Source organism: Vicugna pacos, chromosome X (assembly GCF_048564905.1).
Source record: "Vicugna pacos chromosome X, VicPac4, whole genome shotgun sequence".
Taxonomy (NCBI): domain Eukaryota; kingdom Metazoa; phylum Chordata; class Mammalia; order Artiodactyla; family Camelidae; genus Vicugna; species Vicugna pacos.
In genome coordinates, this window is record NC_133023.1 from 91,569,383 (window position 1) to 91,592,650 (window position 23,268).

Consider the following 23,268-nt stretch of genomic DNA (forward strand, 5'->3'; position numbering starts at 1 on the left):
TTTGTAGCCTATTTGAGCTATTTTTTTTTATCCCACTTTGGATCTAGATTCTGTGGGAGAGAGATGGTGTGCATATGATCTTCCCTTTAAGGAGTTTCCAACTCTATTTGAGGATTCTGGTGTGGCTAGAGCATAAAGGAGGAGAAGGAGACTGGCGAGGGGTGAGCTCAATAGGTAGCCACAAGTCAAGCTGAGGAGTCTGACTCCATCCCGGGGGCACTGGAGAACCATGGAGAGTTATAAACATGGAGAGGATAGGGTTAAGTTTTGGTTTTAGAAGATACATCTGGCCACTGTTTGGAGGGTGGTTGAGGGGGCATGGAAAGGAGCAAGGTTAGGGGACTCAGTCAGAGCTGCCTGTGGAGGGAGCTGGGGGTGTCTATGACCAGGAGGAGGAAGCTGGGGAGGAGGGGCCAGTGTAGGTAGAAAAAAGTGACTTACTTTACTCTCTTCGTCCACCAAACATCCATTGCTTTGAGTAGTTATTGATTCATTCAATCAACAAATAATTATTTTGCATCTGTGCAGAGCAACATGATAGGGGACATTAAGAGGAATAAGGATGATGTTACTTCAGTCTTCAAAGGGCTTGATTAATTAACTGTTCAAGTGAGTGGAACAACAGAAGGTGAGGTAAGTGTGCATGAACCATGAGAAGAGGCACAGTGAAGGGCCCCTAAGTTTGAATGGGTATGGTGACTATGCATGTATGTAGTGGTGTGTATGTGTGTGTGCATGTGTACACATAAGCACATTGGGCACATGCACATAATGAAATAAAAAGCCTTAGCACCAACATATATTTCTATAACAGAGAGAAAGAGAGAAAGAGACAGGGACAGAGACAGAGACAGAGAGATACTTTTGTGACAAGCAAACTTGGGTCTTGAATTTTCCCCTAAAAGACATCTAAATATGGTAGAATAGCCAGACAGAGTCACATTTGTCTGGCAAGCTTAATTTTACCACGCAAGGATTAACCTGAAAGTCTCAAGGGCATTAGGCTGTAGGAACTGAGGGAAGGTCCCTCCTCTGCTGGTTATTTCCCTGGACGGAAGCAGTGGTCTGAGCCCCTAAATACTCAGCCTAGTGCTTGAGTTCCTTCACAGAAGCCCAGGCTGCTCCAAGAAAAAAGATTCTCTGGGGATGGTGATGGCCATTAGGTTTCCTTAGTATATGCCCATTGACTCATGAGCCTCCTTACTGCATTTTTAACATCTTTGTTTCTCAGGCTGTACACAATGGGGTTGACCATGGGAGTGACCACAGTGTAGAGCATGGAGAAGATCTTGTTAAGGGCAGCAGCCTGGGTTGCTGTGGGAATGGCATACACTGTTCCCAGTGTTCCATAGTACAGAGTTACCACTATGAGGTGGGAGGAGCAGGTGGAGAAGGCCTGTTGCTTTCCTGCAGTTGATGAAATCTTGAAGACAGCAGCAACAATGTGGATATAGGAGGCTACAGTGAGTAGGAAGGGCACCATGGTAATGAAGGAGGCCAGGATGAAAGTGGTTTTCTCTACTGTCTCAGTATCAGAACAGGCCAGCTCTATCACTGGGGCAAGATCACGGAAGAAGTGGTCAATATTATAGGCTGCACAGAATGGCAACTGGAAAGTCATGGTGACAGTGACCACAGGGGTTAGGAAGCCACGCAGCCAAGACCCACCTGCAAACAGGAAACGTGTGTGGATGAGGGATGAGTACTGGAGGGGGCTGCAGATGGCCAGGTAGCGGTCATAAGACATGGCTGCCAGTAGAAAACACTCAACTACTGCCATTGACCCGAAGAAGTAAAACTGGGCCACACAACCTACAAAAGAAATCACCTCAGGACCTGAGAGAAGGGTCTGCAGCATCTTAGGGGCAATGGAGGTAGCGTACCAGATCTCAAGGAAGGAGAAATTGGACAGAAAGAAGTACATAGGGGTTTGGAGGCTGCGGTCAAGGGAAATGACTGTAAGGATAAGAATATTCCCTAGCAAGGTCACTACATAGATTCCCAGAAATATCCCAAAAAGAAAAAAACTGTAACCCATGGAGACTCCCAAATCCCAGGAGGAGAAATTCTTTGATCATGGTCAGATTACCCATATCTGTGAGATTCATGCTTTAGACCTAGAGAAAGAAGAGAAATACAGCCAGTTGGAAAAAGTATTATGTTATCGGAGAAGGGCAACAGCACCAGAAATACCAAATAGTATAAAACTCAGAGGCCCTGTCTTTTCTCCTCTGGAACAAATTTTCTGTTTTGTTCTACTAGATGTATTTACCTAATAGTTACAGTAGAATCAGAAACTATGTCCTGGAGAGTTATAAAAGAGGGCGTCTCCTTTTCTCTTTTCCATTCTTCCTTGACATAACTGGTGATGATTCTACCTTTGGGAGTCTCACAGTGGGAGGCAAACACCTCTCAATGGGGACATGGTGCAGAAGCTTCTCTAAATTTCTGAAACACAGCTTTTAAGACTTAATGGAAATGTTAGTCCAAAACTGTAAAATAACATTGGAATTCACATGACCCTAACTCCCACTGAATCCCTAAGTCAGGGTGGGTTTCACCAAGAATGTAATTGGAGGGAGGAGGGGAATTCAGAACTATTGATCTTAAAGTACCTGTAAGAAAAATAAGAGTTTCTGCCAGACTCTGGGGATGTGTAGCTGATTGCTTCCATGGCATCGAATTCCTATGGAAATTGGAGGGAAATGTATGTAAAGTTATTCACTCAAAATGTTAGAGAAAAATAATGTTCCATCCTTCATAAATGAAAATGACATTCCTGACTCACAAGCAGTAGGATGTGCATTTAGTTTTTCTTTTTCCAGCAGCACGGATGGGTTAGCAGTGAGTCATAGATGCAACTCCCCTGTCCCCACAAGCCCCTCTACCCTAACCCTGGAGCTTAGAGACATATTTTTGAAATGGCTGGCTGGTCTTAGTGCCTGGGCTGTGTGATAAGATTAACAATTGGTCTATGTTGTGGCCTAAACTAAGGGTAAGTGTGAGGCCAGAATTAGGAGCTTAGTTCAGTTGATGTTCTAGGTTGTGGCCAGGGAATAGAACAAAGACATCTTTGCTGCTTTGCTTTCGGTAGAGACAATGTGTCCCTAAAAGGTTACAGCTAAGTTATATTTTGTAAATAAAATTCTATTTTAAATCCACTCAGGAAACTGGCTATTCAGAGGACTCTTATTAAGAATGCTTCTGTGACATGAAAGAATTTCTACATAATTTACCCTTTGTACCAATATGGATTATTAATACACTGAGCTTGTGTTAAGGAAGATCCACCTGTAATAGGGGTATTCAGGATATTTAGGGTGCCTAAGGTGGTACTGAATATAATTATAGTGTGTAAGGAAAATCAATCTGCAACTAGAGTTGTCCCTGGGGGTGAAAACTGCTTCCTAATTGGGGGATTAAACTGCAGTGTCCTATTACCTACCATTTTACCTTGTCTTCAGGGACTGGCAGCCAGCATTCAGAATCAAAATTAACATCATTAGATTTTTATTATTCAATCCCAAGTCTCATTAATTAATAATGAATAAAGTTGATTTTCTCTTTTGGTTTACAGGCATGCTCCTTGGTGCCTCCAAGTTTAAGGGTGCATCAACCCCCCTAAATCCTCTTTCATCTTCTCTTTTCTTGCAGTGAAGATAGATTAATGTCATCACAAAAGAAAGGTTTCAGCTCAGAATTCTATTCATTCTTTCAATCAGTAGTTTATTTACTCAGCACATATTTTTGGACACCTACTATGTGTCATGTATTGGGCTAGGTAGGCATTGGAGATAAAATTAAGAAGAGGAAATTCATGGTCTCAGTGTTCCCAGAGCTTACATCCTAGAAGCAGGGGTGATCTTTAAAATAACTGTAACACTACTATTGCGATCAATACTATGAGGGAGAAATACAGGGTCCTAATACAAAAATAATATATCTGGAGAGGTGACCTCATTTTGGTAGGATGGTTAGCAAAGATCTCTCTGAAGAGGAAGTCATATTTAAGCTAAGATTTGATGGATATGGAGTAGCCAGCTATAAGAACAGTCAGAGGAGAGGTATTACAGGTAGGGAGGCAGCATGTGCAAAGGCCCTGAGTGAGATAAGTACTTGAATACTGGAAGAATTAAAACAAACAAGCAAACAGCAAAAACAACAACTGTGGCCAGAGGGCAACAGGTAATGCAGGTGAGGGAAAGAGTGATAGGAGGTGAGTTTGTAGAATGCGTGATGTGATTTACATTTTGAAAAGCTCCCTCAGGCTTCTATGTGGAGGGTGCAAGGAGTTAAAAGGGAAAGTGAGAAAACTGATGAGGAAACTAATATAGTAATCCAGATAAGAGACAGTAGCTAGGATTAAGTTGGGCTGGAGTAAGGTGGATTAATTTTAAGGCTTTTTGCATAGTAGAATTGATACATATTTTTGTTCTTTTCTGCATGAATATTAAACTTTAATAAAAAGTTTATTCTAATGAAATGACATGGATTGCATAAAAAGAGGGTGGCTTAAGCAACTGCATGGCTGATCATGTCTATTCCTGAGATGGGTGGACTAAGTAGGTAATTTAGTTTGAGGAGAATTTTCTCCCTTCCTTCCTTCCTTCCTTCCTCCCTCCCTCCCTCCCTTCCTTCCTTTCCTTCTTTTCCTTCTTTCTTTCTTTCTTTCTTTCTTTCTTTCTTTCTTTCTTTCTTTCTTTCTTTCTTTCTTTCTTTCTTTCTTTCTTTCTTTCTTTCTTTCTTTCTCTCTCTCTCTCTCCTTCCTCCCTTCCTTCCTTCCTTCCTTCCTTCCTTCCTTCCATCCTTCTTTCCTTCCTTTTTGATAGATCTACTGGGCTGTGATCCATTCCTGGGATGATCACTTCAATCCACATATGGATCAGTAATCTGGTAATAGACAGAGCCCCAGCTCTGAGAGACAGTTCTCACTGTGGCCACACAACAAGCTCTTAAGCAAAAGTCTGACAAACTCTTGTCCTTGGTCTCAAAAGGGACCAGGGAAGGGAGGGAAAGTGTCAGTGTAACCTTTACTTACTCTGTAAAAATTGCCCAAAGTACAGGGTGAGCGATCGCATATCAGGAACATCCTCTGCATATGAAGCACAGAAAAGCACAATTTCATGGGGAACTGTTAGACTCCCGTCAATGTGAGGCTCAGTGAAACCTTCATTAATGGCAATTCAACTACCCAGAGCTATCAATTATCTGAGATTCTTAAAAATTCTGTTTTTTCTCATTTTGCTTTTGCATGAAGGAGACAGATAATGAAATGAACTCAGTCAAGAAAACAATTTCTACGAGATATCCTGGGGTTGGAATACATTCAGTCCTACTCTTTTTCCCTTAATTTCATCTTTAGTTCTGGTCAATCAGAATTAATGCTCAAAATAATGGCTGGAGGCTCTGAAAGATCCTCAATCAGTAAAGAGTGATTCAAGTATAACATTTATACTTGATTTACTAAGTCGGGACAGTGGACTCAGATAACTTGGTGGGATATTTCTTTTTCTTAGCCAACACAATGGAAAACAGCTTTATTCTTAACCTTCAGTTACCCAGAAAATCTAATTAAACATATTCCCTTTCCCCCTTTCCTGTGGTATTCTCTTAATCAGGGTTTGTCTTGGTATTAATTCTCCTATGTGCTTATAATCACTAAAAAAGATATTAATTAACATGAAAAATTGTTGCCCAATATTAAATAAAATCCCCAAATTCACCTCCCTCACCATCTCCAAGATGCTAATAGTTGCAAAAGTGTAATCATAAAATTGAAAGTGTAGCAACATAACTAGGGAGTAAGAAACTAACTATAGAAGCCCAAACTCATTACCTCTTCTAGAGTCAATCCAGGAAAACCTCTTGGAAAAGGGGATAGTGAGGAGGACTCTGAAGAATTGCTGAAGGTTAACTGCTCTAGAGGAAAAATATACAGCTTGAAAAAGAAGAGCAATTATCTGGCTGTACCTATCAGATACCATAGGATACAGCAATCCCACTTCTGGGTATATATTCAATGTAAATTAAATCAATATCTCAAGGAGGTATTTGCATACCCATGCTAATTACAGCTTTATTCATAATAGTCAAGATATGAAAACAACCTAAATGTCCATTGGTGGATTGACAAATAAAGAAAATGTGGTATGTATATAAATGGAATATTATTCAGTCCTAAAATGAAGGAAATTTTGCCATTTGCAACACCATGGATGAACCTAGAGGGCATTATGCTAAGTGAAATAAATCAGACACAGAAAGACAAATGCTGTGTGATCTCACTTATATGTGGAATCTAAAAAAGATGACCCATAGAACCAGAGAGTAGAACCATGGTTACCAGGGTCTGGGTGTGTAGGGTGGGGAAAATGGGAAGATGATGGTCAAAAGGTACAAACTTTCAGTTATAAGATGAATAATGAACAGCACGGTGACTATAGCTAATAACACTGCACTGTGTACTTGAAATTTGCTAAAAGAGTAGATTTTAGGTGTCCTAACCACAAAAAAGAGGTAACTATGTGAGGTGATGAGTGTGTTAACTTGATTGTGGTCATCATTTCACAATGTATACATACATTAAATCATCATGTTATACATCTTAAAACAATCAGAAACCCAGTGCTCTCCCTTTCTTTACACCTCCAGATCTATCCATTAAAAATATAAGTGACAAACATATAACATGCAAATGTGCCCTTCGATCTAAATTTATTCTCCCCAAAGTTATACTATACAGATATCAGGGAAATTGTTTAATGATATCAAGGATAACTGGTAGGTACAGAAGATCATCTTAGTAGCCCAGTCCTCACTATTTAGGTCATCCCTCGGTCCAAATACATGTAAACCTGTTCCTGAAAGTGGTATCTGAGAGATACTAGGCTGGTGAACAGGAAAACTACCCAGAAAGAGAGTCTTTGGAAAAGCAGAGTAGAGAAGAAATCCTTAACTTGTACTCTACTAGCTCTTCTGCTAATAGATGAAGCTTTTTTTTTTTTTGTCAAAAAACTTACTGTAAGTAGTGTCTTGAATAATTCAAGTTTGTCCCAGGCAACAGGAAAATTTGGTTAAAAGTTTATTTTTCTTTGAACAGAACTTGTGGAACATTATAGATAACTCACTTTTAAAAGGAATCACACCTTAATATTAGAAACCCCTTGGTGTCCAGGGAAATGATTTTGTTATTTGTGGTTTTGCACCTTGAGACCTAGAGAAAGACATTATTGAAACCTGGGGATAGGCATTGCTGAGATGCCTGAAACAAACAATATTGAGACCCAGAAACAGACTGGGAGATAAGCATTATTGAGACCTGGTGACAGATATTTCTAATTAAACTATATTCTTTGGTGCCTAATACTTTTTTCCCAATTCTGTTCCATTTGTCAACACGACAGACAATGAAATAGGCCAGGAAATATCTTGGGCCAAATGATATGTGATGTGTCATTATGTGACATACCTAGACTAAATGTGAAGAATGGCAGCAATTATCCTAGTAAGTAGTGCCGAGAATAATGGCTCATACTTTTTTTGGTCCCAACTGCCAAAATACTTCATATAAAAATGTGAGAGATCTAAATTATCTGTATAAATATCTAAGTTCCTCATTTAACCTATCAATGTAGACTCTAATTATGGTTATTGCTTTATAGCAAAAATCTGAAATTGATAGAGTTCAGAAAACATTCCATTAATAAACCATTCTAGAGTTATATATTTTTCTAATTGACTATGTTCATCTTGTCCTCTAAGTAAAGAAATAGCATTTGGTAATCTTTCTATGCCTGCTCGATTTCCTTATATTCAGAAGAACTGAAACATTTGTTCCATCATTTTAATACTCATCTGCTCATATACTTATGGTGCTACAAATTTGAATAGTGGTGACATTTATTTTCTTGCATCTTTCATTTATTGTCCTGGTGTTTGACTTTAACAATGGAGAAAACCTCAGTACCTCTCCTACTCACTGCTCTCTAAATACCCACCTTGCAGCATTCAAGAGTACTATCTGTCACCACTCAAATTTTATTTTTGAAACTTTCTGCTCCTAGACTCCTCTTCTTCACTGATTGTGACAAATTTACAGTTTTTAAAATTGTTCTCCTCTGATCTCCTTCACATATCTAACATAAGAATGAGTCCCCAGTAGCATATTAGTAAATGTTTATTGGTATGACTTTCTTCCCACCCCAGCCAAAATCTACAAGCTGTATTTTCGTCACTGCTGATAGAAATCCTGATAGATTTTTCTTACCTCTCATTATCCTTTTCCTGTACAGAAGGGCTGGCCCATAACCCTATGGTCTGGATGCTTTGTTCATCTTGAGAGAGAATCAGAATCTACCATTAAGAGCATTCTCAGTCTAGTTGCTGCTCTAACTGCTCAACTTAATATCCTGCCTTAACTTCCTCCCATTAGGGAGTCAGGTCCTGTCTGCTTGCTCAATATGTTGTTCTCATGAAGATCAATTTCCCTTAAGCCTGTTTCCCAAGGGTAATGTTCTCCTCCTCCACTAAGAAAGTTAAATAAAATGGTAGAGTATACAAAGAGCATCCAGAATGTCTCTTGCCAACAAATTTCTTACCAAATCCTGAACTCTGAAGTTTATGGGTTCAGAGGAGCCAATTATTACTATGAAGCCAGACTTCTCTGTTGTGATTAACTGAGTCAACCTTCAGCAACACTGGGATATTGGGAAAGGTTTATCTGAAGCTATACTTTCTCTTTCTTTCTCTAGCACATTCCACCTTGCTTGATCCCTGTTTCATATTGTCTCTGAACCCTTTCCTTTTCTCGCCACCTCTAGTTCAGTACTTCAGAAAGTCCTTTTCAAAATATTTCCTCTTTTATTTGTAGTAAAATATATATCTATTTTTGAAGCACTTACTTAATATGAAACTGAGTATAGACCTGTGATGGAAATATTTGTACCTAGTAGACACACAATATTTGCTGACTAAATAAAGATCCAGAAATACAATTGCTTCCTCTTGAGTATGGTTAGTACTGAATCAATAGTTAAAAAAAGCATTTCCAAACTTCTACTCCCTCCTTTTGGTTCAATACCACTAGGAGACCCCTTTCAAAATATCAGTTCTTCTTTTCAGACTTTGATTTGTAGTTAAATTTCTAGAACTCATAGTGAATTTGGAATCCTCTGAATAGTGATCTACCAAGTTTCACTATTGCACTAGCTATGAAGGAAAAATTTACTGAGAAAATTAATATTGCAAACAAGGTTGCAGGGGTCATGCTTAACCTCCTCAAGAGAATCTAGCATACCTAGTATAAATCAATATTGCTGATTACAAATGGTTTATGTCTATTCATTAAAGCAAATGCCTCAAACATTTGACAACATTTAAAGCTGTTAATTTAAATTATTGAATATACTCAAGATGAAAATAGCTGCATTTTAGATTTCCATTCTATTATTCAGTTAGAAAATGTTTACTAAATGCCTGCTACATGCATAGTCCCACTATGGGTATATCTTGAATTATATAATATATGTGCTCCTTAACAAATATATACCTTTTAACTTTTGTAAAACTACTCCAATTTCAAATGCATTAGGTGGGCTTTCTAAGAAAAGAAGCCCTGTAGCAAATTTTAGAAAAGTGAGGAATATTTTGTAATATGACTACTTGTCTGATTGCTATATCTCTGTTTTAAGAATACAGAATTTTAGGTAGTAGATTTTCTTAAATGGAGTTATCCCTGTATTTAAACTGACTTTTATTGCCGATTATTTTACTGTTAATATGGGACCCTATATTTCTGTTTCAGATAGCATAAAGGAAACATCTACCACTATATCCATAAAATCTCTTTGCTAAGACAAATTCAAGAAGCACACTTCTTTTTCTTTTTTTCCCCAAAACAGTGTTACCTCTTTCTCTAAAGAAGCCATTAGGAGTAAAATCTGGCTCCATTCTTTCTAGAATGCAGCTTTGGGAAATTCACTAGATGCATTTTAAAGAACTTTCCCGTATCTTTGTTTCCTAGGGTAAAAATGAAGGGATTCATTCAGGGGTCAACCACATGGGACACAAGATAGATTGTCAGGTTCCCACACAGAGGACTCACTTCAGAGTAGACTGGGAAGTTGGAGAGAGCATTCTGACTTCCATGGGTGGTAGGGGATGGCTGTGTGGAAATCTGAACCAGAGTCTATAGGAAATGGTTCATATCCATTGTGCAAGTGCTGAAAAAAGGGATTTACTCTGGTGTACAGGTGTTGATTTATACAGGGGTAGTAGTTCAGCAGAGTGGAGAAAGCATGTGCTTTGAAGCCGTCAAATCCCAACTTAGCCTTTTGCTAGTTGAGTGACCTTGGACAAACTTTAAGTTTGGGGCACTTCAGCTACCTCATCTGTAAAATGGAGACAATATCCACCTGAATAGGTTGTTGTGTGGTTTGAATATAAGTGCCTTTTATGCAAAACACCAGCTAAAAATAAGTGTTCAACAAATACTAGTTCCTTCTCTTCTCTCCCCTTTTGTTTCTTTGATGAAAAAAGAGGGGGAATAATGAACAGCTTCGTTCACTGCAAAGAAAAGCAGCCAGAATGCCAGAATGATGCTGATGCTGTGATTAGGAGTCAGGAGCTGAGAGAACCAATATTTCTTACCCAGTGGCATATAAAATTCAAAGTTCATAAAATCTTTATTTACAAGATTGTACACTTCTATCAAAGGGTCGACCACATCTTATTTGTCTCTATAATCACATGGCTTGGTGAATGGTGGAAAATTCAGAAGACATCAATGAAGCTTACAGATAATTTCACATGGCCACAATTTTATACTAAACAGGACTTACTTTGGAGATTCCAAGGAAGGAAAGTTTGAAAATTAGATAACTAGATAACTAGATCTCAAAATTTACTTGCAGACTAAAAGCAAAGTTTGGGCTAGGCAATCTTCAAGAGCTGAAGAATGTTACTGACATAGAGTGGTGATTAGTATCTGGGCAGGCTAAGTGCCATTACATAAAGAAGTCTAATTTCTTGCTCTGTATTTTTATCACAGTTTCCAGATGGAGAATTGGATCATAAATTTAATGAACCCCTCTTGTAAGAATTTGTAGTAGATAGGAGGGTGGTTTTTATCAAAGCTTAAGCGGTAAAGACAAAGGGACAAGATATGAGGTTGTCATAGGAACCTCTTTGCCCTCAAAGGCCATAAGCAGGATTAAATAATGGCCATGGAGCACACTAGCAAGACTAGGGACAGGAGAAGAACAAGATGGAAAAGAAAATAAGCAGGAGTAGGAGATAGGGGAAGAAAGAAAGAAAAGAAAGGGGATGCTAGTGTAAACACTAGAAACTTTAATTACTCCATAGTCATGGTTTACCAATCTCTGAACCCTCTCCATCTAATGATGTGATCTCCAGCCATAGTCAGGCAACAGATATTTATTAAGTGTCTGTTCTATACCACCTATTGTGATAGATGTTGTGGGTGACACAAATATGATTAGAACACAGGGTAAAAAAGAGCTTTCAGTCTGCCAAAGAAGGCTGATGGTTTTATTCTAAGGTGGGATGAAAAATGATGAGGTATTCAAACAAAGTGCTCAAGTTAGAAGAAGCAGAGGAGAATTCTTAGAGGAGGTAGCATTTGAGATGTTTTTTAAAAGGTGCAAAGGACTTCAGTAGGTGAGATTGGGAGAGGACATTCAAGGCAGAAGAAATGGACTGAGCAGAGAACCAGGAAGAGTGTATAATATGAATAAAATAATAGCAAACTCCTGCTCCTTCTTTGTTGTTGTTGTTTTCTAAGCACCAGGCACTGTGCTAAGCACTCTAGATGCATTACCTCATTTAATTCTTATAATAAGCCTATATGGTAGGATTCCACTACTATCCCTATTTTATAAATAAGGAAACTAAGACCAGAGAGGCTATATAAGTAGTCCAATATTATACAACTATGAAGTGGCAGAACCAGGTTTCGAACTTGGGCCTATCTGAGTCCAGCGCCCATGCATGCAACTAACCAATAGACTATTTGCAAGTCAGCTTATGGAAAGGAGTGAAAAAAGCACAGTGTGGCTGGAGCACAGAGCATATGGAAAGGAGAAATGACAGATTCAGCCAAACTGTGAAGCACCTAATTGGCAGCATAAGATGTAGGGACTGGATCCTGTAAACAATGGGAAACCATGGGAAATTTTAAAGTAGTGAAGTGACAGTCAAAGTGATGCTTTAAGAATATTAATCTGTCAGCAGTGCAGAGGATGGATGGGAAAGGAGATAAACTGGAGGCAGTTAAGAGGCTATTGCAATACAATAGCCTGGGTGTGAGGTAGTGTATTAAGCACTTTAACTAAGAAAGCCAAAGAGAGGAATAGACAGAGGAAAGGCATTGTGAAGGAAAAGAAAAATAAGTTCGTGACTAACCGGATGTGGGTGTTGAGGGAGAGGAAGGGGTAGAAATTAAATAAAGAACACTGTAGAATAGATAAACAAGATTATACTGTATGGCACAGGGAAGTATACACAAAATGTTATGGTAGCTCACAGAGAAAAAAATGTGACAATGAGTGTGTATATGTCCATGTATGACTGAAAAATTGTGATGAACACTGGAATTTGACACAACATTGTAAAATGATTATAAATCAATAAAAAATGTTAAAAGAAAGAAAGAAAGAAAGAAAGAAAGAAAGAAAGAAAGAAAGAAAGAAAGAAAGAAAGAAAGAAAGAAAGAAAGAAAGAAAGAAAGAAAGAAAGAAAGAAAGAAAGAAAGGACGCTGAGGTTTGGAGACTTTCTAATTAGAAAAATGGTGATTCCAGTCACAGAGAGTGGGACTGCTATCCTGGAGAGAAGTTTGGACTTGAGATTGAAACTGGGAGAAATTTCAAAAGAGTGATCCTTGCAACTTCAGAAATGAATAAAATCAACTTGGGGAGAGACAACATCCAATGGTAAAAGCTTGGGGGGTTGCCTCCATTGAACTGATGTGGCAAAGAGGGGCACTTATAATGGAGATAGATGAAAGATGTCGTTGGAGAGGGGAGAGAAACAAGAAATTGTGAGAAAGGGATTTCGAGTAGGTTGAGTGATCAACATTGTCAACATGGTAGAGGGGTGTGAGAAAAAGAAAGATGAGAAAATACTATTTATTTGGGTGATTAGATCATCTATAGTGATTGACAAGGAGCAGTTCCATAATAGAACCAGATTTCAAGGGGATAAAGATGAGAAAGAGTAGGGGTCACACATTGGAGACTGTGGGTGTAGAAAATGCTCAGGAGAGTTTTTTTGTGTGGTGAAATTAAAGGAGCAAAATAAATACTTAAGGGGTGCTAGGACTATTGAAAGGTCTTCTTAAGGTAAGCATGATCCTAGAACATTTGTTAGCTGAAGGAAAATGTTTATTAAGTAACAATTGCTAGTGCAGATGTAGAGATTAAAATTTGGGGCCAGGTCAAGGGTGATAGTGACAAGAATGAGATCCTGATGAATGCGAGAAAAGGTAGAATCAAGAGCTAAGTGGAATGTTTACTTTGGCAAATATGGGGGTGATATCGACTTTTTTGGAAAATTAAAAAAAAAGTCCAACTAAAATTACAGAAATATTTGGACATGAAGAGATGGCATTAAACTGGAAACATTCCAGATTTTCATGGAAATTTGTGCACCATGCAACTGATGTCTTGGTGTTATCAATAGATTATCTGGAGAAGGGAAGGAGAGTGAGCATGGGACTAAGAGCTTCTGGAGAGTGTCCCCGGCAACTGGCACAGTGTCTGGCACACAGAGAGCTCAATAAATACTTTTTGAATAAATAAGTGAATAAGTGGACAAGATCTAGAAGAATCACTATGAAACATGAGCTATGAAAAATGAATTATTTATTCATGGAAAATGAATAAAAATATTGCATAACAACACCCACCAGAATGGCTAAGATGATAAAGATAAATGATACCAGAATTGGTGAGGACATGGAGCAGCTGGATTGTTCATACACTGTCAAGGGAGTGTAAATTGGTACAGGCACTTTGGAAAACTCTGGCAAGCAATATATACTAAAGTTAAGCATATGCATGCCCCATGACCAAGCAATTCCACTTCTAGGTATATACCCAAGAAGCTAATACTAAATACTAATATGCATTAGTTCACCAAAATACATGAATAAGAATGCTCATAGCAAGACATAGAAAACTATATACTCATAAATGTTAGATGATCTGCCTGTGGGTGATTAGGTAGTAGAGCTCATATTTGAACTCAGGGCTTTCTTACTATAAAGTCTATGCACTCGCCTCCAAACCATATTACTATAATAAATGGATATCATTTATTATATCCAGGACTTTACATGTATTGTTGGTAATCTTCACAATCTTGCAATATATGTAGTATTACCTACATTTTACAGATTGGTAAACTGAGGGTTAGAATTTACTTGCACAAATTCACACAACTAGCAAATGATGGATGTATTTTTCCCACCCAAGAGTTAAAGTGTGAACTCAAATTTACCTGGCTCCAAAAACCCATGATTTTTCTCTTCTATCAAAGGGTGGTGGATTTTCTCAAGTTTTGAGAAGTTTTAAGAAGGGAGTACATTCACAAAAAATACCAAAAAAGAGAAAGTAAAATGGACTGATGTGGTTGGAAACATAAGAAGGGTTCAGTGAAAGAATCCTGGTTAACCTGGTCTTTATTGACCAAAAGGCAAAGATCAAAGCCACAGCCAAGAAATGTCCTTCCCCATCTTTCTACCTGTTACCTGCTCATTTTATTGTAAGAGCCTTGGAGCCAATGATGGCTCTAGGTATACTGGTGAAGTGGACAACTATTGTTATAGCAGTATCCACACTACTCCTTTTTCAATCCTCTCACCTATTATAGACAACGCTCTAACTCATATATAACGCACACACACATATGTGCACATGCATGCATGCACAGACCTCTAAAACTATTTCGTTAACAATCTAACTTTTCATTGCAAAGGACTTGTTAAATACTCAAAGAAGTGTTCATGCCTGAGGTAACTTATTGGCTTTAACCATCCAGCTCAGGAATACAGATCAAAAACTATCCCTACTCACTTGGGTTTCAGTTCTGATTCCCTTCTTACAGAGGGCGTTCAGAGGTGGCAAGTATATTTGACTCTAGTTCTTTCCCATGCCAGGAGTACTAGAATATCACTAGTGTAATCTTAATTCATCATATCCTAGTATCTTTTCCCTAAAGATGTCCCTTCCTGATCTTGAATCATTACTTTAAATGGAGGCAATTCTGGGAGGAGAGATTCTAACCAAGATGGACTGAGCCCCAGAGAGCAAGACAAATTTTGAGGACACCAAGTTGGGTGTAGAGGTACTGATCTTTGCCGAGTCTTCCCTTACTCCAAAACCAGAACCCTGCAGCACAAGCCCTGTTGCTCTCTGTGCCTTCTCTCACCCTCCCTCTCCCAAGTGAGGTGTCTCAGGCTCAGAAGATGTGAATTAGTTGTCATGGTAACCTGTGACTGTGCCTGGTAGCCTCTTCTCGCAGCCAGTTCTAGGCCCTGGACATCTGTTCTCAGTTCACCTCTTCTAATGTTCCCAAATCTAAGCCCAGGGCATATGCCAAGTTCCCCAGTAACTGTGTATAGGTGGTGCAGAGGCCTTCACCTGCATCCAAGGTAAAAGGAACAAGAAAGAGGAAATGGAGTAACAGGAAAGCAGCGTTCTTAAAAAGAGTTCTCTGAGGACAAGGAGGCCAGGACTACTAATATAAGTTAATTAACAGTTTACTTCCTGCCAGTCACAGTGATGTCCTGTCCCTTATTTCATTTAATTCCCTAAAGCAACATTATGAAATAAAAATCATTATTCTGATACACTGTAGGGATGAGACAAATGGAAACTCAGGGAGGCAAAGTGATTTGCCCAACATTGCTCAGCTGTGATTTTTAACTTAGTTCTTTTTTTTCCAGCATAAATGAGACTTTATTTTAGTTTATGAAGTTGAAACGTTTCCTTTCACTTGGTCCTAAATTTTTTTAACATTTTTTATTGATTCATAATCATTTTAAATTGTTGTGTCAAATTCCAGTGTTCAGCACACTTTTTCAGTCATTCATGGACATATACACACTCATTGTCACATTTTTTTCTCTGTGAGTTATCATAACATTTTGTGTATATTTCCCTGTGCTATACAGTGTAAACTTGTTTATCTATTCTACAATTTTGAAATCCCAGTCTATCCCTTCCCACCCTCCACCCCCCTGGTAACCACAAGTCTGTATTCTCTGTCTGTGAGTCTATTTCTGTCCTGTATTTATGCTTTGTTTTTGTTTGTTTGTTTTTGTTTTTGTTTTTTAGATTCCACATATGAGCGATCTCATATGGTATTTTTCTTTCTCTTTCTGGCTTACTTCACTTAGAATGACATTCTCCAGGAGCATCCATGTTGCTGCAAATGGCATTATGTGGTCGGTTTTTATGGCTGAGTAGTATTCCATTGAATAAATATACCGCTTCTTCTTTATCCAGTCACCTGTTGATGGACATTTAGGCTGTTTCCATGTTTTGGCTATTGTAAATAGTGCTGCTATGAACATTGGGGTGCAGGTGTCATCCTGAAGTAGATTTCCTTCTGGGTACAAGCCCAGGAGTGGGATTCCTGGGTCATATGGTAAGTCTATTCCTAGTCTTTTGAGGAATCTTCACACTGTTTTCCATAGTGGCTGCACCAAACTGTATTCCCACCAGCAGTGTAGGAAGGTTCCCCTTTCTCCACAGCCTCTCCAGCATTTGTCATTTGTGGATTTTTGAATGATGGCCATTCTGACTGGTGTGAGGTGATACCTCATTGTAGTTTTGATTTGCATTTCTCTGATAATTAGTGATATTGAGCATTTTTTCCTGTGCTTTTTGATCATTTGTATGTCTTCTTTGGAGAATTGCTTGTTTAGGTCTTCTGCCCATTTTTGGATTGGGTTGTTTATTTTTTTCTTATTGAGTCGTATGAGCTGCTTATATATTCTGGAGATCAAGCCTTTGTCGGTTTCACTTGCAAAAATTTTTTCCCATTCCGTAGGTTTTCTTCTTGTTTTACTTCTTGTTTCCTTTGCTCTGCAGAAGCTTGTAAGTTTCATTAGGTCCCATTTGTTTATTCTTGCTTTTATTTCTTCTAGGAGAAAATTTTTGAAATGTATGTCAGATAATGTTTTGCCTATGTTTTCTTCTAGGAGGTTTATTGTATCTTGTCTTATGTTTAAGTCCTTAATCCATTTTGAGTTTATTTTTGTGTATGGTGTAAGGGTGTGTTCTAGCTTCATTGTTTTACATGCTGCTGTCCAGTTTTCCCAACACCATTTGCTGAAGAGACTGTCTTTATTCCATTGTATATTCTTGCCTCCTTTGTCGAAGATGAGTTGACCTAAAGTTTGTGGGTTCATTTCTGGGCTCTCTATTCTGTTCCATTGGTCTGTATGTCTGTTTTGGTACCAATACCATGCTGTCTTTATGACTGTAGCTCTATAGTATTGTCTGAAGTCTGGGAGAGTTATTCCTCCAGCCTCATTCTTTCTCTTCAGTAATGCTTTGGCAATTCTAGGTCTTTGATGGTTCCATATAAATTTTGTCATGATTTGTTCTAGTTCTGTGAAATATGTCTTGGGTAATTGGATAGGGATTGCATTAAATCTGTAGATTGCCTTGGGCAGTGTGACCATTTTAACAATATTGATTCTTCCAATACAGGAGCATGGAATATCTTTCCATTTTTTAAAATCTTCTTTAATTTCCTTCATCAATGGTTTATAGTTTTCTGTGTATAATTCGTTCACCTCCTTGGTTGGATTTATTCCCAGATATTTTATTACTTTGGGTGCTATTTTAAAGGGGATTGTTTCTTTACTTTCTTTTTCTGTTGATTTATCGTTAGTGTGAAGAAATGCAACTGATTTTTGAACGTTAATTTTGTAACCTGCTACCTTGCTGAATTCTTCAATCAGCTCTAGTAGCTTTTGTGTGGACCTTTTAGGGTTTTCTATATATAGTAACATGTCATCAGCATATAATGACACTTTTTCCTCTTCTTTTCCAATTTGGATCCCTTTTATTTCTTTCTCTTACCCAACTGCTGTGGCTAGGACTTCCAGGACTATGTTGAATAGGAGGGGTGATAGTGGGCATCCTTGTCTTGTCCCAGATTTTAGGGGGAAGCCTTTGAGTTTTTCACCGTTGAGTACTATGCTGGCTGTAGGTTTGTCATATATAGCTTTTATTATGTTGAGATACGTTCCCTCTATACCCACTTTGGTGAGAGTTTTTTTATCATAAATGGATGTTGAATTTTATCAAATTCTTTTTCTGCATCAATTGAGATGATCATGTGGTTTTTGCCCTTTCTCTTCTTGATATGATGTATTACATTGATTGATTTGTGTATGTTGTAACACCCTTGTGTCCCTGGGAAGAACCCCACTTGGTCATGATGTATAATCTTTTTTATCTGTTGTTGGATTCTATTTGCTAAAATTTTGGTGAGGATTTTGGCGTCAATGTTCATCAGTGATATTGGCCTATAATTCTCTTTTTTTGTAGTGTCTTTGCCTGGTTTTTGTATCAGGGTGATGGTGGCTTCATAGAATGAGTTTGGGAGTATTCCCTCCTTTTCAGTCTTCTGGAAGAGTTTGAGAAGGACTGGTATGAGTTCTTCTTTGTATGTTTGGTAGAATTCCCCGGTGAAGCCGTTCAGTCCTGGACTTATATTTGTAGGGAGGTTTTTAATTGCTATTTCTATTTCCTTTCTAATGATCGGATTGTTCAAGTGTTCAGTTTCTTCTTGATTCAGTTTTGGTGGACAGTATGTTTCCAGAAACTTGTCCATCTCCTCTAGGTTATCCAGTTTGTTTCCATATAGTTTTTCATAATATTCTTATGATATTCTGTATTTCTATTTTGTTTGTTGTAATTTTTCCATTTTCCTTTCTTATTTTGCTAATTTGTGCTCTCTCTTTTTTCTTCTTTGTGAGTTTGGCCAGAGGTTTGTCGATTTTATTTACTTTTTCAAAAAACCAACTTTTGGTTTGGTTGATTTTTTCTATGGTCTGTTAATCTCTATTGTATTTAATTCCTCTCTGGTCTTTATTATTTCCTTCCTTCTGCTGCTTTTTGTTCTTCTTTTTTCTAATTCATTCAGGTGGTTGGTTAAGTTGTTTATTTGAGATTGTTCTTCTTTTTTGAGGAAGGCTTTTATCGCTATAAACTTTCCTCTTAGCACTGTCTTTGCTGTGTCCCATGGGTTTTGAGTGGTTGTGCTTTCATTATCATTTGTCTCAAGGTATTTTTTAATTTCAGCTTTGATTTCCTCATTGATCCATTGTTTTTTCAATAACATATTGTTTAATCTCCATGCTTTCCTTTTTTTCCTCCTTTGTTTCTCTGTTGTTGATTTCCAGTTTCATGACATTGTGGTCAGTAAAGATGCTTGAGATAATTTCTATCTTCTTAAAATTGTTGAGGTTTCTTTTGTGCCCAAGTACATGATCGATCCTGGAAAATGTTCCATGTGCACTTGAAAAGAATGTATATCCTATTTTTTGGGGGTGTAATGCTCTGAAAATATCCACCAAATCTAGTTTTTCTATTGTAGTATTTAATTTCTCTGTTGCCTTGTTTATTTTCTGTCTGGAAGATCTGTCTAGTGATGTTAATGCAGTGTTAAAATCTCCAACTATGATTGTATTCCCATCAATATCCCCCTTTATCTCTGTTAGTAATTCTTGTATGTACTTAGGTGCTCCTATATTGGGTGCATATATATTAACGAGTGTAATATCTTCATCTTGTATCACTCCTTTTATCATTATAAAATGTCCTTCTTTATCTTTCTTTATGGCCTTTGTTTTAAAGTCTATTTTGTCTGAAATCAGTACTGCAACACCTGCTTTTTTGGCTTCTCCATTTGCATGGAATATCCTTTTCCATCTTTTCACTCTCAATCTATATGTGTCCTTCTCCCTAAAGTGGGTCTCTTGTATGCAGCATATTGAAGGTTCTTGCTTTATTATCCAGTCTGTCACTCTATGTCTTTTGACTGGAGCATTTAGTCCATTAACATTTACAATAATTAATGATAGATGTGTGTTTATTGCCATTTTGAACTTATCTTTGCAGTTGAATTGGTATATCCTCTTTGTTCCTTTCTTCTTCCTTTTGTGGTTTGGTAATTTTCCTTTGTATTACCATGGATTTTATTTAATTTTTGTGACTCCCTTGTAAATTTTTGACTTGTGGTTACCGTTTTTGTAAATCTATTAACCCATTGCTATAACTGTTTTTATTAAACTGATAGTAACATGATCTGAAACCCATCCTACTGTTAAAAAGATTTTAAAAAGAAAGAAAAAAATATTCTATATTTCCCTGCCTCCCTCTCCCACTCTCAGTGATTTGTATGTCTTCTTTTATAATTTCGTGTTTTCTTTATTTGTAATTCATGAGTTATCACCTTTCCAGTTGTAAGTTTCTCATTTCTGTAGCATCCTGCTGCTTTTCTATTTAGAATAGCCCTTTCAATATTTCTTTTAGCGTGGGTTTAGTGTTGCTAAACTCCTGCACCTTTTTTTTTTGTCTGTGAAACTCTTTATTTCTCTTTCTATCATAAAGGATAGCCTTGCTGGATAAAGTATCCTAGGCTGCATCTTTTTCTCATTCAGGGCTTTGAATATATCTTGCTACTCCCTTCTGGCCTGTAGTGTTTGTGTAGAGAAATCAGCTGATAGCCTTATGGGGGTTCCCTTGTAATTCACTCTTTGCTTTTCTCTTGCTGCCTTTAGAATCATTTCTTTATCCTTGACTCTGGCCATCTTGATTATGATATGTCTTGGTGTGGGTCTATTTGGATTCTTCCTGTTTGGGACCCTCTGAGCTTCCTGTACTTGGATATCTGATTCCTTCTTTAAGTTTGGGAAGTTTTCAGTCATGATTTCTTCAAAAACCTTTTCAATTCCCTTTGATCCTTCTTCCCCTTCTGGGACCCCTATTATGCGAAGATTGGGACGCTTTATATTATCCCATAGGTCCCTTATGCTATTTTCATTATTTTTTATTTGCTTATCTTGTAGTTCTTCTGAATGGGTGCTTTCTGTTGCCCTGTCTTCTAGATCACTAATTCGTTCCTCTGCATCATCTAGTTGGCTTTGCACAGCTATTAGATCATTCCTCATCTCTGTCAATGAGTTTTCCCATTCTACTTGGCTCTTCTTTATAGCTTCAATTTCATTTTTGACATATTTTATATCTCTAAACACTATCTCTTTTAATTCCTTCAGCAATTTGATCACTCCTTTTTTGAAATCTTGATCTAGTAGGCTATAGATGTCTATTTCATTGATCTTCCTTTCAGGGGATTTCTCTTGTTCTTTTAACTGGGAAAGGTTTCTCTGTTTCTTCATCTTGCTCATACCTCTCTGGCACTGTGGTTTATGGAGTATCAGTTGTCTATTTTGGATCTTAAGGATTTTATATATCTAATGCCTATTTAGGAATAGAACTTAGAAAAAAAGAAAAAATAAGAGAGAGAGAGAAAGAATTTTAAAAGAAGTGAGAAAGAGGGTTTGAAAACAGTGTATAATGAATAATAGAAGAGCGAGTTAAAGCAGAGTATTAATCGGGTTGAGACATCCTTTTAAAACCTTTAAAACAAGGGGGGGGGAGATGAATAGATGTATTTGAAACCCGTGTCTAATCAATAACAGGACATCAAAACCCAAGAGAAATAGAAATGAATTAAGAAGTAAAAATTAAGAGAGTAATAGAAAATAGAACAGGTGAAAACAGATTTTAAAAAAAGGGGGGGGTTGTCGGTGTTCTCCTGGAGTCTGTGTGCTTTTAATGTGAAGTCTTTTTGTCTTCATCCTGTTTTGGAAGCTCAGCTTGTTTTCAGAGGCCTTCCATTGGTGCCCTCTTCTGTGCTGCTCCCAGCATCTGTCGGCAATCAGATCGCACCACCTCCTAACACGGGGTCAGGTGCAGCTCTCCTCTGCTGTGGGCGGGCGGGTCACTGCCCCTCCGGATGCCGCAGTCAGATGTTGCAGACTGGCCAGGTAGGAGGGTGGGTCGTTCCCCCTCCCAGCACTTCGGTCAGGGGCTGTGTTCCTGTGCGAAAGGCGGGGGAGGGGGGCGCTCTCCCTCTACCTGCGCCACAGGTAGCTCCGCTGCTCTGTGCGGCTGCGCTCTGCCCTGGTCGGCGCTCCGCCCTCGGCGCTCCGCAGGTGGGCTCAGGGAAGACCGAGGGACAGCCTTGTCCCTGCTCCGAGCCAAAACCCAGCTCCTTGTTTGTCTTTTTGGAGCAAGTTCTTTGAGGGACCAGGATGGAAGGATCCTATCTGCCCCGGGCTGTAGGCCCATCTCAGTCTAGCCCTCGAGGCTGCTAAGCCTTTCGGTGCGGATGCAGGTTTCTCCCCTGCCCCCGCCTGGGTGCTGAGCGCCGGAGAATATGGCGGCTGTGCCTGGGCCCTGCCTCTCTTCCCCTGAAAAGTTTCCGCGGGTTTTCAGAGATGGGGGTATGCACCCTTCCCCCGAGAGTACATCAACCTTGTTGTTTTATGGAGGGCCCAGGTTGCTCTGTCCTGTACACCCACAGCCACGGCGCCCAGCGCCTTGCAGTCCCCCGGAGCTGCCTCCGTGCAGCCGCCCCTGTCCTCCGCCCAGCCTGTGCAACCTGGCCCTGCCTGCCGCTGCCGGCCCGCATCTCAGGCTGGGTGTTGGGGGGACGCTCTGTGCCTGTTTAACTTAGTTCTGTCAGACAAGGGCTTCTCTGTACAGATCCGAGCCTCGGAGGCTCCCTCTCCATCCCGCTGGCCTCTCAGTTGGAGAGGGGAGACCCAGCGAGCGAGCGCCAGTCCTCCTTTGCCGCTCCCTCCCCGCGGGACCCGTCCAGCGCTGCTTTGCCTTTTGTTCTTTTTTTTTTCCTTTCCTCCTACCAGATTTTTGGCGTCTTTATCTTTTGAAGAGGGCGATGATCTGTCGGAGTTCTGCAGGTGCTCTGGTTGGCTGAGTGGGTCTGTAGATGTGGGTCTTGGTGTATTTGTGGGAGAGGGTGACTTACGATCGTCCTTGTACTCCGCCATCTTCTCCTGACTGCCCTTTTTTAACTTGGTCGTTATCTGAGTTTTTGAAACACATCTCATTGTATTACACTGATTAATGAAGGAAAGGATTTATGTAGAGAAATCTTTCCTCAATCCATGTGCCTGTGAACCCCTCACAGACTTTCCTCATGAA

The 23,268-nt window shown here is 39.0% G+C and overlaps 1 protein-coding gene across 1 annotated transcript; it reads right to left on the reverse strand.

Annotated features, from left to right (window-relative positions):
• Window positions 1-1,159: 1,159 nt before the first annotated feature.
• Window positions 1,160-1,924, reverse strand: LOC102534251 (olfactory receptor 10A2-like). The gene has a single exon (XM_006204033.2). It carries the CDS (start codon window positions 1,922-1,924, stop codon window positions 1,160-1,162), a length of 765 nt encoding a protein of 254 aa, XP_006204095.2.
• Window positions 1,925-23,268: the final 21,344 nt, after the last annotated feature.